The sequence below is a fragment of the Cibotium barometz genome, chromosome 36, assembly GCF_041138505.1.
Source record: "Cibotium barometz isolate CiBa-2024 chromosome 36, ASM4113850v1, whole genome shotgun sequence".
Taxonomy (NCBI): Eukaryota; Viridiplantae; Streptophyta; class Polypodiopsida; order Cyatheales; family Cibotiaceae; genus Cibotium; species Cibotium barometz.
In genome coordinates, this window is record NC_141081.1 from 43,710,705 (window position 1) to 43,726,288 (window position 15,584).

General features: G+C 46.1%; 1 protein-coding gene across 3 annotated transcripts in view; it reads left to right on the forward strand.

Moving 5' to 3' along the window:
* Nucleotides 1-15,267, forward strand: part of LOC147617922 (autophagy-related protein 18h-like) — a 45,313-nt gene extending 30,046 nt beyond the window's left edge. For 2 of the 3 annotated variants that reach the window (XM_086776174.1, XM_086776175.1), the window contains 5 exons: nucleotides 12,329-13,153; nucleotides 13,258-13,430; nucleotides 13,546-13,739; nucleotides 13,954-14,649; nucleotides 14,725-15,267. In XM_086776174.1, coding sequence (XP_086632300.1) covers nucleotides 12,329-13,153; nucleotides 13,258-13,430; nucleotides 13,546-13,739; nucleotides 13,954-14,649; nucleotides 14,725-14,732 — 1,896 coding nt within the window. In that variant the 3' untranslated portion in view covers nucleotides 14,733-15,267. The remainder of the gene's footprint in view (nucleotides 1-12,328; nucleotides 13,154-13,257; nucleotides 13,431-13,545; nucleotides 13,740-13,953; nucleotides 14,650-14,724) is intronic. The other variant, XM_086776176.1, reaches the window with a different exon arrangement.
* Nucleotides 15,268-15,584: the final 317 nt, after the last annotated feature.

The window sequence follows — 15,584 nt, forward strand, 5'->3', positions numbered from 1 at the left end:
TCATGGAGCAGATTGTTTTCTTCCTGCTAGAATGGAACAGAGGGACCTACAGTTATGGGCTTCTCTATGTTTCCATATGTTTCATGAGGGAACATGTAACTGGATGTATGCCGTCGTTGGCACTGTTGTTGAATGGTGCCATGAATGGTTCTGTATGGAAACAGGACATAAGTTTCAAAGGGAAATAGGCCTAAGGGTTTCATGTGGAAACAGGTCGTAGGTTTCTCGAGGAAACATGTATTTGGGTTTCTCCAGGAGATAGGTCACATGCAGGCAGAAGGTACAGAAATGGACACATGTTTGGTACAGCCTTGCTACTGATTGGGCAGGGGACAGGGAATCCATGACAGAGATGGATAGTACCCTTGAAAGGTAGAGAAGGTTGGTACAGGTGTGTCGACTGTATGGTATGCTGTGCTGTGATACGAGTTCTCTTTTGAGAGACAGTTCGGGAGTCTGTGTTGTGATATGCAGAAGCACTGGATGTGTCAGGGTGTGATGTTGTTCATAGTGTGAGAGGCTATGGATGGTTGTGGCAGCCCTGATCATGGGAGAAAGCTTCTGTATGCAGACTCAATGTGAGAGAGTCTTTCGATGTGAACAATGGCTGGACTTGGTTGTGGATGCCGAGTGGACAAGAAGCCATGATGCAGGTTCTTTGCAGGCTTCAGGGGTTCTACTGAGATGGCTGAGTTTCGAGCCTTATTGTAATCAAAGCTCTTATAATCAATTAAAGAAATACCGCAAGGGGCGCCACTGCGTTTTGGGACCAATCGGTGTGCGTATACTGTTTGCAGGAGCACTCTAGCTCCCCCTGTTTGTTTTCCTTTTCTAGGTCCTCAATGGCGTTGAAGTGTTTTATGTGCGAGTGTTTGTTTCACCGCCCGTCAGGCCGGTTTACAAGGTTCCGTTGCCGGGACACATCGTCGACTTTCTCAAGGAGGCGAGCCCGTGGTTGTCACATCAAAAGCTTCAACATGAGGAAAGTGAAAAGGAAGTGCAGGAGACAGTGCAGGGTTGTGTGTCTTTGCCTATATGAGGTGAAGAGCAAGAGCTGAAGATGAAGCTCAGGAGAAAAGACACCAAGACCAAGAAGTAGTCGGCCAGGAACAAGAAGCAGTTGAAGTGTTATGGTGCAAAACATGGGTTGAAGGCTATGGCTTTCGACAGTTTGTCACCGGTCGTATCTTCATAGAGGCTTCATGGGTTCGGAAGACAGTTTCTTTCTATGTTTAGCAGTGGTGATCTCCTATGCTTCATCGAGGACTTGTGCTTACCACTTGGGTGGAGTGCAAGGAGGTTTTGGGTGCCTGAGGAAGTATCAGATGAGGCTCAGACGGAAGCGGAGGAACTTGATGAGATTCTTATTCCGGAGCAGATACTGGCACATAAGGAAAGAAAGGTATAAGGTAAAGTTTCTCGTCGCTATCTTGTGAAGTTCAAGAACTGTTCACTGATGGATGTGAAGTGGATGGAGGAGGGTGACTTAGCAGATTCACCTCAGGAATTGCAGCTTTATCTTGATGCCTTTGAGTTGGAGTCGACCCTTGTTACGGCTCATTCAGGTTCAGCAGAGCATAGGTCTGGAGCATTGCCTGATGCTCAAGAGGGGGTTAGCACCTCCGCTCCCTTGTTACAGACAGGCTCAGTTGTTATCTAGGAGTCGCTCGGTGACATCTTTGTATTCACCCGAAGGTACTGGAGGCTGACAGTACATTTGGTTATGGGACTTCTATGATGTTGTGTTCTAGACACATGAGATGATGGTCGAGTATGGTTCACAGTCGGCCGCACCTTGAACTATAACTGCAACTATGGATAACTCTATGGAGGGCATAAGTCTTGTGAGCAGTCCTAGAGTTGGTTTGGTTCATATATGGATTGAACTCTATTTGTGCATGTATGCATACACTTTTTGAGGTAGACGTATTTTTGTATTCTGGTGCCATTGGATCCTGGTACCATTGAGAATACATTGGGAAATACTCTGGACTGTGTGGTGTGATGCATGTATGCTGGTATGATACATCAAGTGCTTTATTATGTCATGGATGCACTACTGGGTGTGACTCCTGCGGGATGGCCATGAGACATATGTGGGGAAGTACTTAGTGGATGTAGTGTTTGGATGCATTGAGTGCTTTCATATGCTCATGTTTTACCTTCAGTCGTGGGTCCTGCGGGATCCCCATGGGCGTAAGGCTTGCGAGCAGCCCTTAGACTGTTACTTTAGAGTAGGTAGAGCAACTTGAGGAGCATATTGTTTGCGAATGCATATGTGTGTCATGCATATGTGTGCCATATGTAGAATGATGCATGGTTTTGTTTTTGGCTAACACAGTTAACGTGTTTCCATTTGATTTTAGACTTTTGCTGTAGGTTCTGAAGGAACAAGCAAGAGGTGTTTGTCACTTTGGCGTGACAGTGTGGCCTATTGTGCAGGATGATTGTTTTATCACCCAGATGCATTGGAGGGCCATTGTTTATGTCATATGGGGAGTCTTTGCTCATAAGATGCCTTACTGTGCCATTGAGTGCAATCGAGGACGCTTGCTATTTTTCAAGAGGGGGGTATGTCACGACCCTGTGTTTTTCTCTGGACAGTATGCAGGTGTGCACGGGGACATGGTGGACAGTGTGAATGGCATCAGTTTGGAGTTGAAAAAGTAAACCCATGTGTGGACAACCCCAAGTGTGAAGGGGGCAAAGAGACTTTAATTGAAAAGGTTTTATAACCTTTGGTGGCCAAAAATTAAAGTTTCAAAGGTTTTAAAACCTTGGGAGGCCCCTAGGCAATTTATAGAGACTACTCCACTTTTGGAGGCCCACGTCTCTCTCTTCTCTCTCTCTCTTGCTTTTGCAACTTCTCATGCATGGACGAGAGGAGAAGTCGACTGCTGATGTTGGCTGCGCACAGAAGAGCTCGTGCAGATCTGTACGGCTGCTGCAGGTACAGCGTACGGGATGCTGCAAGTACAGTGTACGGAAACTGCAGGTCAGGTGGCTGCAGATACAGATTCAGGCGGCGCAGGCCAGGTGTACGACTGCAGGTACAGCTGTACGACTGCAGGCACAGGTGTACGACTGCATGCACAGGTGTACGGACAGGTACTGCTCGTACAGGCGGCTGCTGTACAACAGCTAATACAGGTGGCAGCTGCACATTATTTGGTACGGGTGGCTGCTGGTGTTGACCTGTTCGGAAAGGTGGCTGCAGGCATGTGCTTTTTGGAGGATGCCGTGTTTTTGCAGAAAGGAGGGGCTGGTTTTTCATGAACATAGACATCATGTCGATGGCGTTCAACCGATGGAACTTTCAGTTTCTCTTTGCTTTGGGTTCGGGACTGTTTTGGAAAGGGTTTATGGACTGTTTTGTGGCAGTTCATGCGGCTATGAACATGAGCAATGCTCGGGACTGTTTTGAGATTTGTTTGAGGACTGTTTATGGGCTGTCTTTGTTTGGCTGCAAATTCAGCTATGTACTTGGGTTTCTGGCTGCAAGTACAGGTCATTTGGTTGTGTTTCTTGGCATGGGAGTGAAGCAAGCTCGCATGGCTGCGTGCTCATGGAGCAGATTGTTTTCTTCCTGCTAGAAAGGAACAGAGGGACCTACAGTTATGGGCATCTCTATGTTTCCGTATGTTTCATGAGGGAACAGGTAACTGGATGTATGCCGTTGTTGGCACTGTTGTTGAATGGTGCCATGAATGGTTCTGTATGGAAACAGGACAGAAGTTTCAAAGGGAAACAGGCCTAAGGGTTTCATGTGGAAACAGGTCGTAGGTTTCTCGAGGAAACATGTATTTGGGTTTCTCCAAGAGATAGGTCACATGCAGGCAGAAGGTACATGAATGGACACATGTTTGGTACAGCCTTGCTACTGATTGGGCAGGGGACAGGGAATCCATGACAGAGATGGATAGTACCCTTGAAAGGTAGAGAGGGTTGGTACAGGTGTGTCGACTGTATGGTATGCTGTGTTGTGATACGAGTTCTCTTTTGAGAGACAGTTCGGGAGTCTGTGTTGTGGTATGCAGAAGCACTGGATGTGTCAGGGTGTGATGTTGTTCATAGTGTGAGAGGCTATGGATGGTTGTGGCAGCCCTGATCATGGGAGAAAGCTTCTGTATGCAGACTCAATGTGAGAGAGTCTTTCGATGTGAACAATGGCTGGACTTGGTTGTGGATGCCGAGTGGACAAGAAGCCATGATGCAGGTTCTTTGCAGGCTTCAGGGGTTCTATTGAGACGGCTGAGTTTCGAGCCTTATTGTAATCAAAGCTCTTATAATCAATTAAAGAAATACCGCAAGGGGCGCCACTGTGTTTTGGGGCCAATCGGTGTCCGTGTACTATTTGCAGGAGCACTCTAGCTCCCCTTGTTTGTTTTCCTTTTCTAGGTCCTCAATGGCGTTGAAGTGTTTTATGTGCGAGTGTTTGTTTCACCGCCCGTCAGGCCGGTTTAGACACCTCCTCTATATGTACGACGAGAGTGAATTTTAGAACCCACACCATTCTCAACCATTGCCTAGAAGTGCTGAAAATGCATAAACACCTTGGATTTCTCCTTCATTGGTTACACCCATGTGAATCAAGTAGTCATTAATGAAAGTAACAAAATACAAGTGTCCTCCCAAGGATTGAGTCCTCATCAGACCACAAACATCGCTATGTATGAGCCGTAACTTACTTTTAGCTCTTACCACACCATCACGAGGGAAGGGCTTTCAATGCAGAATGTAGCCCTCACATACATGTTCTGTAGGGATCTTTACAAAAGGCATACGTTCAATCATATTATACTTCTGTAGAAGCATTAATCTCTCAAAGTTAACATGCCCAAAGTGTGCATGCCACAATTCAGCTGCCTCCATAGAGGAAGTATCACTTGCAACTGAACATACATTACATGCAAACTTTGCATATCAATCAAAGACACTGACACCAAGTTCTTCTTTATGTGTGGCGCATAAAGCACATCTTTCATTTGATTTTTCTTGCCATTCGCAAGCACCAAAGGCACTTTACCTAAGCCTTTTACACAGTATGAAGAGTGATCTACGCATGAGACACTCCTCCCATTATCCACAACTTGCATGGAGCTGAATATATCACGTTTGGAAGTGATATGCCTGGAAGCTCCACTCTCTATGTACCAAACAGGTCGACTCTTCTCACATGCACTTAGAGACAAGTCATCATTGACCTCTTCTATGGTCAAAATACCCAATCAACTGTTAGAAGTCATCTCCTGTCTTTATCAGACACCAGGGCCTTTGTTGTGGGTGTGCCTGCCCTGTATAGGTGTTTTATCATTTTTCCTCACTCCTTGTAAATTTTTTTCCCCATTTTTCCCATTTTTCCTTGGTGTGGGTGGATGCCACATGCTGGCAGGAGCCTCTGATGCTGGCCGACTGCACTCATGTATTCTTGAAGACTGGCCGACTTGATCAGAGGAGGTCGTGGTGTTTTTCTGCTGGCCGACTGGCTTTGCCCAGTCGTGGAGGGCTGGTGGCACTTCATGCGCTGGCCGACTGCATCCATGGGGCCATATAAATAGGTCCCATGATCCCCACTTTGTACTCATTCAGTTTTTCTTGGGATCTTGTGTATAGAGAAGAGTTTACACGCCTATCTCTCTGTCTTTCTTGTGCTGTCTATTTTCTGCACTCTACTTGCTCTTGTGGTCTCAAGTTTGGTTATCATTTCCGCTGCGTATTTTGACATGGTATTAGAGCCCTGGGCTCTTGATAGATCTTGGGAGTTTTCTGAGCAAGAGGGGGATAGTTACGTTGCTGATTGGTGGACTGTTTGGATTGTTCGGGAAGAGAAGGTGCAAGAGGAAGGCGGGCTAAAGTGCTGGACAGCCACTTGCAGGTTTAGAGTTTTTTTTCCCACCCACCCACCCTTTTCAGGTACATCCCCGCGATGGCAGATTTGTTAGAGATGGCTGAGAAGCATGTGAAGATCCCGACTCTCCCCACGTTCCCAGTGGATCGTCAGTTGGACGGGAACAATTACGGCATCTGGAAGGTGATGATGGAGTTTGTGTTGGAGTCATATGACCTTGTTGATTTCATCGTTATTGGGGTTCCACGGCCGGAAGCAGAGGAAGGGGAGTTACTGTCGATGAAGAAGGACCGAGAGGCACAGGCACAGATGTGGGATCGTGTCAACGCTAGGGTCCGTTCGTTTATTTTCCTCAATTGCACACCACAAGTGATCAATCACGTAAAGCACATGACGCTGGCCAGAGGTATATGGCAGCATTTGGCCTCTCTTTACAACAGGGTATCGCCTATGAAGAGGATTTCCTTGGAAGTATAGATGCGGGTTATGAGCCCTGCAAAGTCGTTGACGATGTGGGAGCATATTAACAAGCTGCAGGCTCTTCAGCAGGAGTTCTTCAGGCTGGGAAGGAGATATCCACCATTGATATACACCAGAATAAGCAATATTGACTGGACCCGGAGCCCCTCCCTGAGTATAAGCTTCGACAACTGGTTGACCGAAATGAGGATCCCAAATAGCATGAGCAATTGGCCTTACATGTAATGGGTCTCGCACCCATGCCTCGAAGTTACCTTGCCGAGCCACATGGAATTGAAGGACATGGCCATAACGTTGTTGTCGCACTTGCCCTCTCAGTACTCAGCATTTTACTCGTCTTTGATTACCAGTGCTTTTTACAAAATCGAAGAAAAAAAAGCACAAATCAGCACAACCAACCTGAGAGTTGGCGGGCACGGAACCTCGGAAGTGCGAGAGGAGCTGGTAGGAGCTGATTTGTGCAAGGCAGGAGTTCCTTCAATCAATTTCCCAGTCCCATGTAGACGTTTTTTTTGAAAAACTTGCTCTCTGGATAGAAAACGTTGAAAAAACGTAGGTTTCCCAAGCATCATGAAAGAAACGCGTTTCTTTCCTATGAAACGTTTCGTTTCATTCACATGGAATGAAACACATTTCATTGCAACACTGCATGTTGTATGAGGAGTTGATGGCACTTGCTTATGGCACGCAAGCATCTACAACAGCGTTATCAGGAGGTGCTAGTACCAGTGCAGCAGTTGAGGTGAGTGCGGCAGCTGAGGCAGCATCGTCCTCTTTTGAGAGTGATTTTGAGTCTTCCGAGGAGGCTACTAATGAGAACATCGAGGATGTTAAGGATTGAGTGCCCAGACTCCCGATTGAGAACTCTAGTCTTTGGGGCTATCAAGCTCCTCTAGTTTACTGTTTATCTGTTTGTCATGCATGATTGCATCTATCAGCATGCTTTACTTTGTGTATTTCAAACTTCAGTTTACTTTTTTTGTATTAGCTCAGGATTGAGACTTTTTGTGATCACTTTGAGTGAGTAGTTTCCATCATTGATGATGGAATCTAGATCTTGATTCTTGATGTTGCCTTATGCCAATTGGTCATTGACTCAGTTGGGTGCCCACTGTAATTGGGTCACCCAGATATATGTTTTAATGTGTAAATGATGCATGCTTAATATTGTTTTGCAGGGAAGGCAACATATTTTTAACATATTATAAACTTGTATATAAATTTTGGGGCCTGTATCCCCCCCCCCCCCCCCCCCTCCCTTTTTGTATAAAACGTTTTTGAAACGTCTGGGAAATGAAAGAAACGTTCATGAAACATGCCTCATGAAATGCCTGGTGAAACTCGTGGCGGTGAGTGCCCGGGGGACTAGGGCCTTTGACACACTTGTTGATACCATCAAAGCATATCAAAACACTTAAACATGGCCACAACCTTAACACATATCCATCATCACTTTGCATAAAACATAAAAGCTGGACAAAACATCCACAAATGCTGAAAATGGAGCTTGCACGTGTGACACCGCATAGAGGTCGGAATGGGCCGAACCCCCCCCCCCCCTTGGAGTATTTTATTACCCAAGGAGAATAATATCATGTACAAGCTTTGAGGGCCTTACTCTCCCCACGGGAGATGCCGGATTATCCACATACAAATGCCATAACACAGCCCAACACAAGGCTACCAAGCCGGAACATAGGCTGTAGAAATGTTGAGCCAACAATATAATCCATATACCTCCGTGTGGGTACTGATTCTTTCCCAAAAACCATGGGTCTTCATGCAATAGAGGTGGTACAGCAAGTACATGAAACGGATCCCGTCAAGTGGGAAAGACTCCGTTGGACACCCACACGCGTAATAGCACAACTTAATACCACAATTTGAAATGGACAACTTAATACAACTTGAAATTGAAATGAAATAAAATGAGATAAATGGACACCAACACCGGGGCTGGAACGGGCTGACCCCCCCCCCCTCAATATATGATATATTTATTGGGAGTATTTAACAAATACAATGCTCCATGGGTTCCAAGAACCAGATGATGTCCATGTACAAGAAGAATACAGTACCAAACAAATAGACTCGAAGTAGATATTCGAAGCAGAACGACCACTAGCGTGGCTCAATCTCTACGGTCCTGTGCTTTCACTGGACTCCGCGGAGAGCGCTCAACTGGTGTTCCAGGACCACGCACAAACAGGCGCTCCCGTACTAACGCCTGGCTCTCCCGATCTCAGCACCTTTGGACCGAGGTTCTCCAATAGCTTGGACAACCCGGCACCGAACAGGTGTTGCCGTGGAGATAGTCCCTCATCAGATTTATCACAAAGTGCTTTACTAAAATCTGAAATTCACTTACTTGAGATGGCAGATGGAAGTCCAATACCCGAGGTATCTGTAGCTACTTGAGTGGGACACCAGATGTAGCCACTTGAAGAAGGAAGACGCCGCCTATGGAAAGGAGGCACAACCACCTACCGAGGAGATCAGCCACCCGCTGTGTAGGTCACAGCCACCTTCTTGTGGAGGAAGGAAAAGGTGTAGTAGCCGCCTATGGATAGATTGAACAGTCCACTGGAGATGGAGAAGCAGCCGCCAGTTTGCAGAGTATAGCCGCCAGCCGTCTAGATGTAGGAACACAACAGCTGCTGAAGATAGCCCACGTCTGCCTGCAAAGGGAACAAGGCAGCGCATCCTGTGGGTATGCAGCCGCTCTGATAGAGAGCTCAGCCGCTTGTGAGAAGAAAGGGGTGCCTGGCTGCTGTACACAGACACCTGGCTGCAGCCTGGGTGAGTACGCGCAGCCTGTGGAGTGGTGGCCAATTGTAGACGAGCATAACCTGCTGGAGATGAAGCGCACAGTCGGCTGTATGAAGAGGCAACGCAACCTGTATGGAGAAGGCAGACAGCCGCCTACAGCAAGTACAGCCGTCAGTTTGTGGTGTAGGAGATAGCGCCACTTGAGAGCATGCGTAGCTGATGGCCGCCGGCTGTATGCAGAGCACAGCCGCCTTTGAGATGGCTCAGCTGCCAGTGGAATGAAGGAAGGAAGAGCCGCTTGGCTGCAAAGCCGTCAACTGTAGAAGGGTAGCCTGATGAGCAGTAGCGAAGGCACCGTCTGTTGAAGAATATGTGCACAAGATAATCGCCGGCTGTCTTCTCTTTTTACGAAGGGTGGTCGCCTCTCTTTTTATGAGTATTGGAGGGGGAGTTGCACGACTAGAGTTGGCTGGCTCCCCACGCTTGCATGTGGGCGGCCAGCTCTTTGGTGGTGTGGGTAGGTGACCATGCACCCACCCCCTCACACACACAACTTTAGTGTGGCTCCCCACCTTGGCCCCTAAGTGGGTGCCCAAAGGGGGTGCGGGTGCAACAAGTACAATGGCTAGAAATCATAATAAATGATTAAATACCCTTGCCTTCCCAAAACAGTCCCCAACAGCCGGTATTCTTCATGGGCAGCCTTCAAGAGAGAGAAAGAGAGTAGCCATCATTAGGGCAGCCTTCAATGGTGGTAGAGGCTAGTGTGCAGCAAGAGAGCCTCCATTAATGAAGAGAGAGGGCTCCAATTTATAGATTTGGGCCTCCCATTGTCTCACTTTGATCCACTTTCTAACAAGTGTCAGGCCACTTGTCTCACTTTGGTCCACTTTCTTGCCACATGTCCCAATCTAAGAGATGGGTCCTTCCATTAACTTTATCTCTAAAAATATCCCAATTGGGAGACATTCTGTCATAGGCACTTTGCCAACTCTTGGTATCTCCTCAATTCCAGATGTAATGACGCGAACAGAATTTCTATCAGAGTCGGGCCAAAAATAGCAACTCTCCTAAATTTTTGGTCCTTTGTATTCTAGGATAATCCCCCATTCCCAAAGCTTGTACTTTCCAAATATTTAAACATCCTAGAGTCCACCAGACCCCTTTCAGACTGGGAAATGTCCAGGCTGGTGACACCTGGCAACTATGATTGTCATAGACCCAATGTAGATTTAGACAATGAATGCTACGGTTGAACTAATGCTTACTGTCCTCCTCTGTGCGCTAATCGAAAATGCTGATTTGGAGATATACTTGGCTCATCCAAAATGTGAGATTGCATGTCCTTGGTCTTGGCTCTGCAATCTTTGTCTTTGAATGATTATGAATGACCCATGACCTGCCTTTATATAGGAAAGTGATAGCAAGTCGTAATCAAGTCAATTTTCACTTTTCAGGCCATAAAAATTCATCAAAAATGTCATAAAATGTGTTCATATTGTGCCTATAATATGTCCCAACCATTGGTGCATGTCTTGGGCACCTCCGGGCACCTATAGGGCCACCAAATTGGCTCCAAACTGCCCATATACGACCTCTAACTTTGCCCTTAAGGCGGCTGTAAGGAATAATCATGTCTACATGGCACCAAATTAACGTTTGCACGTGACACCCCCTCCTGCTAAACTTGGAGCTGGGGTGCACATGATGCATCTTTGTTCCATGCTATCGATTCGACTGCGGACTGGATCTTCCATATGGTGTCTCCACTGTTATCTCCTCGGGAACTGCGGGGAATGGAAGTTTCTCCTTTGTTTGGAAGCTCTATTGGCATGGTAGATGTCATGAACACCTCAAAAACTGAAGTACTTATCTTCTCCTCCTCGTCAATGGATTCGGAGATAATTATGGGAACCTCGCAAACTGTCACCTCCATCGCAGGAACTTGCATGGAATTTGGAACTGTTTGTGGCTCTGCATGCTTGAACAATCGCACCTCTTGTTTGACCTCAACTTGTGGATCTGACACGGTTTCTAGTGCCTCTTTGGTATCCCTTTGTCCTTGGTCCTTTACTGCGGTAGTCTTGTCTCTTTATCACACTTGCTTCCAGTGGAGTACTTTGACTCATCATGGCGAAAAGCTCCTTGATTTCTTTCCAATACTTTTCTTCTCCTTGTCTTGCTTCTTCTCCTTTCTTTGCCTTGCTGCTTCTTCACGTTGTTCCCTTCAGCGATCTGGGTCTTGCGCTTTCTTGGGATGCTTGTTCAAACCTTGCCCAATTAGCTTCACTTTTCCTTTTCATGAAAGCCCAAATATCCTCCATGGTTTCCATGAAGAATCGCTGCTTGTCTTTTTGCTATAATCAGCCCCTAGGCTTCAACATGCATCCTATGGGCTAGGAGGGATGCCAGGTGTCACTTGCATAAGAGAGGGGGTCAGCCATAAGCCCCTCATGATTCTATGATCGGCCGTCCTGAAGCGTTTGTATAGCCTTCACTACCATGTCTCTTGTGAAGAAGGTGGATGTGGTGGGACGTGCGTAAGGTGGATGTGGGAGGGAGCATTGGTGGGGTATATGGTATAACGAGTGTGCATATGAGCATATGAGTGCTAGATGTGTGGGTCTGTGATGGGGGTGGGTAAACATCATTTGTGGATCCTAGGCCAACCCTCGTCAGAATTCCTGCCTAAGAAGAGTTGGTGTAAGTCCTCGTGCTGTTTATGACAATGTGCTCGTTTCTTGCAGCGAGTAAGGTACCCATTAATCCATTTAGTGTCACGCTTTTGGATTTGGCCAATAGCTAACTCACGCAAAAGACATGCATTTGTGATACGGCATTCGTTGTCATACCACCAATTCTGAGGCATGGTACCTATGCGGGGTTTGGTGGTGGACTGGCAGGGGTGTGGAAAACGGTCGATGGCAGATGTGTGGATAATTGTTGTGAACTGTGTGCGTGCATGCGTGTGCGTGCGTGTGTGTGTGTGAGAGAGAGATTTTATTAACGTCTTCCAAAAGACCGAACTTGGCCTATGAGACAAATCGGTGTACCTGTATGGGGTATCCTCTGTCATCCCAACAAAATGAAAAAGTACTGAACTAAAAAGCTGAATCTGGGTGTGCAATAAGTACAGTGAGTGGGGGAGGGGATGGAGCTCTACTACTAGGAGAATGCAAAGCTTTATGCATGGAGAGAGAGAGAGAGATTAATTATTGCTTCAAATGGCAGGTTATACAAGACATAGCTTTCAGTGAAGATAGTCATTGGATTGTGGTCAGCTCATCTAGGGGCACCAACCATCTGTTTGCCATATCACCATTTGGGGGTGCTGTAGGGCCACCTACCCATGGACCAGGTGTTGTTGATTGGGCTGTTCGAACAGCTGCACCAATGCGACTGCTTCCTTGGTGGTCCAACATGGGTCCAGTAAGGTCCAATCAGCAGGCTGCATCATCTCCACCTCCTACTGTTAGTTTGTCTGTTGTCAGTAGAATTAAAAATGGGAATGGTGGTTGGCGTGGTACAGTGAGTGGTGCTGCTGCTGCTGCTGCAAGTGGGAGGTCTTGCAGCTCACTTGGAGCAGTCGCTGTATTTTTCCATGATGGGCGAGGTCACAAACTTGATAGTGAGGTGGGGCAAACCAGTTTGAAAGAACAGCTATGGGTCCTATCCCCATCTGGACATCTTATCAGGTACACCCTTCATTTGTCAGGTGGGACAGAGCGTTACCCAGATAATGTTTCCTCTGCGATGGCACCTGGTAGTCCCAAAGAAACACTGGACTTGAGGATGGTGGTGGAACCACTACAGAAATGGGATGTGTGCCGCAGGCCGAATTGGGTGGAGCGAGAAGAAAAGATGGATATTCCAAGCTCTCTTAATGCTGCTCATGAAAAAGCAGGAACTTCAAGTAGGACAAGCATAGGTTTGCGTTATAACAATGGAACATTGGGAAGAGAAGAGATGACTCCTGAAGAGATGCACCAATGGTTTTTGTCCAATGCTGAAGTGCAAATGCATCATTTTGGGCCACCCATATGGGCTAAATCTCAGGTAGGCGTTGTATCAAAGGATGCACAAAAGAATAACATTTTTTTTACAAGGTCATGCTTTATTGAATTCTTTTTTTTTTCCCTTTATACATGTATGATGGTCAGTTTTCCTTTCACGCCTTTGCTGGAGTCGCACATACCAGAGTTTTCGAGAGAGATGATTCTGGAGGAGAGATTGAAATTGAGAAAGTTCTCACTCGTGTTGTGGAAGTAAGAAAGAAAGATCTGGTACCTGTTTTTGACAGGCTCATGAACTATCACTTTGGGGAGGATGTGAGGTACTTATTTCAAAGATGCACTTCAAATTTTTGCTCCAGACAAAGTTTGAGGAAAATGTCTCAATAGTTTTTTTTTTTTTTTTTTTTTTTGGGGGGGGGGGGGTGGTGTTTCTAGAGACAGGAATATGCTTTTGAGAGGAACGCTGATCTCATCAAGCCTTCATTCAGGCATGCAGTATGGGTTCATTGGCACAGATGTTGGGGATGTACATATTCAGCGCTCTAGTAGTGGAAGTAGTTGTGGTTCAGACGGAAGTTTATATAGTGGGCCCAATATAGGGCAGAATGGTGTTCATCATTCATATCAAGGTTTGGGATTTTTGGCAGCTAATTCCGGATTTGTATGAATGTTATTTCTTTCACAATGCATGGGTGCTGTCTAACATCTCGAATCATTGTCACGGAATAGGCTGGCCTGGTCGCTTGCTCGCCCACCTGTGTGTGTGGATGTGTATATGGAGGTGTGCATGTGCTTGTGTGTAGGAGCTAATGTTATTTTTGTGGATGTGTGATTGCTTTGCAGATCCTTCTCAAGATCTACAAATTCAGTCATTACCCTTCTCTTTTCTTCACCAGTCTAAGCAGAATCAATTCCACATTGAAAAAATTAAAGTGCAGAACACAGATTTTCGTAGCATTGACTTGATGAAAGCAAAGAAGCATGTTAGCCCAGCCTCTGTTGGTCCCCCACCGATGGATATTCCTGAGCTAAACCATCAAGATTCTCATGACAGGGCCCCACAACTGGGACAGAAACCTGAAGTAAACTTCCCTGTAGGCGAAGATCTACAGGAGAGAGAGAGAGCTTTACTGCCTCTGCAAGGGGAAGGAGAAGCTGCAATGATGAATATAGAAAAGAGGAGTGACATTGCGTTTCCTTTTGAAGGACGGATCGATGTTGGTAGCATTCCCAATGGTTACATCACTAGCCAGGGGGTTTTCAAGCATACTGATTCTGCAGCTATTAGATCGGACAATCAATGGGATGCACCTGCAGCAGAAGCGGCCTGTCCCCATTCATTGCAGATTCCTGATTTGGATCAGGCCTCTGGAAGAGTATCCAGTGATATGCTTAATCATGTAGGGAAATTTGATCTGCAAGATACTGATGCAGCCACAGAGGATGTCGAAAGCACTGATGGAAACAGCAAGAGTGAAGATTTTGGAGCAGAACAGGGGGAGGATGGTTGGGAAGGAGGAATGTTTCCATTTGCTGAAGGTATGCGCTTGCTCATGAGAACTCCGTATATCGTTTTGCGATAAAAATTGGTGGCTGATTATGTTGTTTTAACAGATTGCTGAAATTTATCTGTGTATCGTTCCACATCAGAATGCCCTCTAGCGACATCCATTCTATTATTGTATCCGGTTCTGGATGCCTGCGTATGTGTTTTGTGAAGATGGCTTGTGGTTCGGCCAGGTAGAGCACTCACGTGTTTGTGAGCAAGTAACATGATGCATCTCTTGATTGGTCATGACGGGAAGAGCATCTGTCAAGGGTGTGCAAGACACTTCTACCTATTTGAAGTATTAAAAGCTATGCCATTATTTTTAACAAGTTACAGATATTGATTGGTAAGGAAAGGTATATAATGACACAATGTGGAGTGGATACCTTTCCACTGGGGCTATACTGAAGATTCAATCAGGATTTAGTGCCTTGAAAATCACGAGATATACCACATTCAATGGCTGGATAAATCGTTGTATATATTTTTGTAAATAACGTCTCGACTTGTGCCGGCCTATGCCATGGCTTGATTGAAGTGTGTAGCTTGGATCCAAAGGGTCCTGATTTGATTCCTATAATAAATTGCACCTTGTTTCATTGTTCTTACATGTAATAAACCACGGTCCCACTTGGCAATGTGTTGTAAATTGCTTATCAAGTTCGCACATTTTGCTGAAGCCTGGCAATATTCGTGACTCTGGGCTGTCTTTCTAAACTTGGGCTTTTTTTCTAAGCTAGCTTTGATGGCTGCCCCACCCCGTTAGAAGCTTTTGAATAAGCAGTAATAAACTCTAGGCATATATATACTACTGTTTCTTGGTTAGTCTCAAGGTTGTGTGCCACTAAACATAGGCCATCTTTGAGCTCTGTGATTGACTGTTGTGCCTGCTGTCTGTCAGACAATTCTTGCATGTGAAAATTGA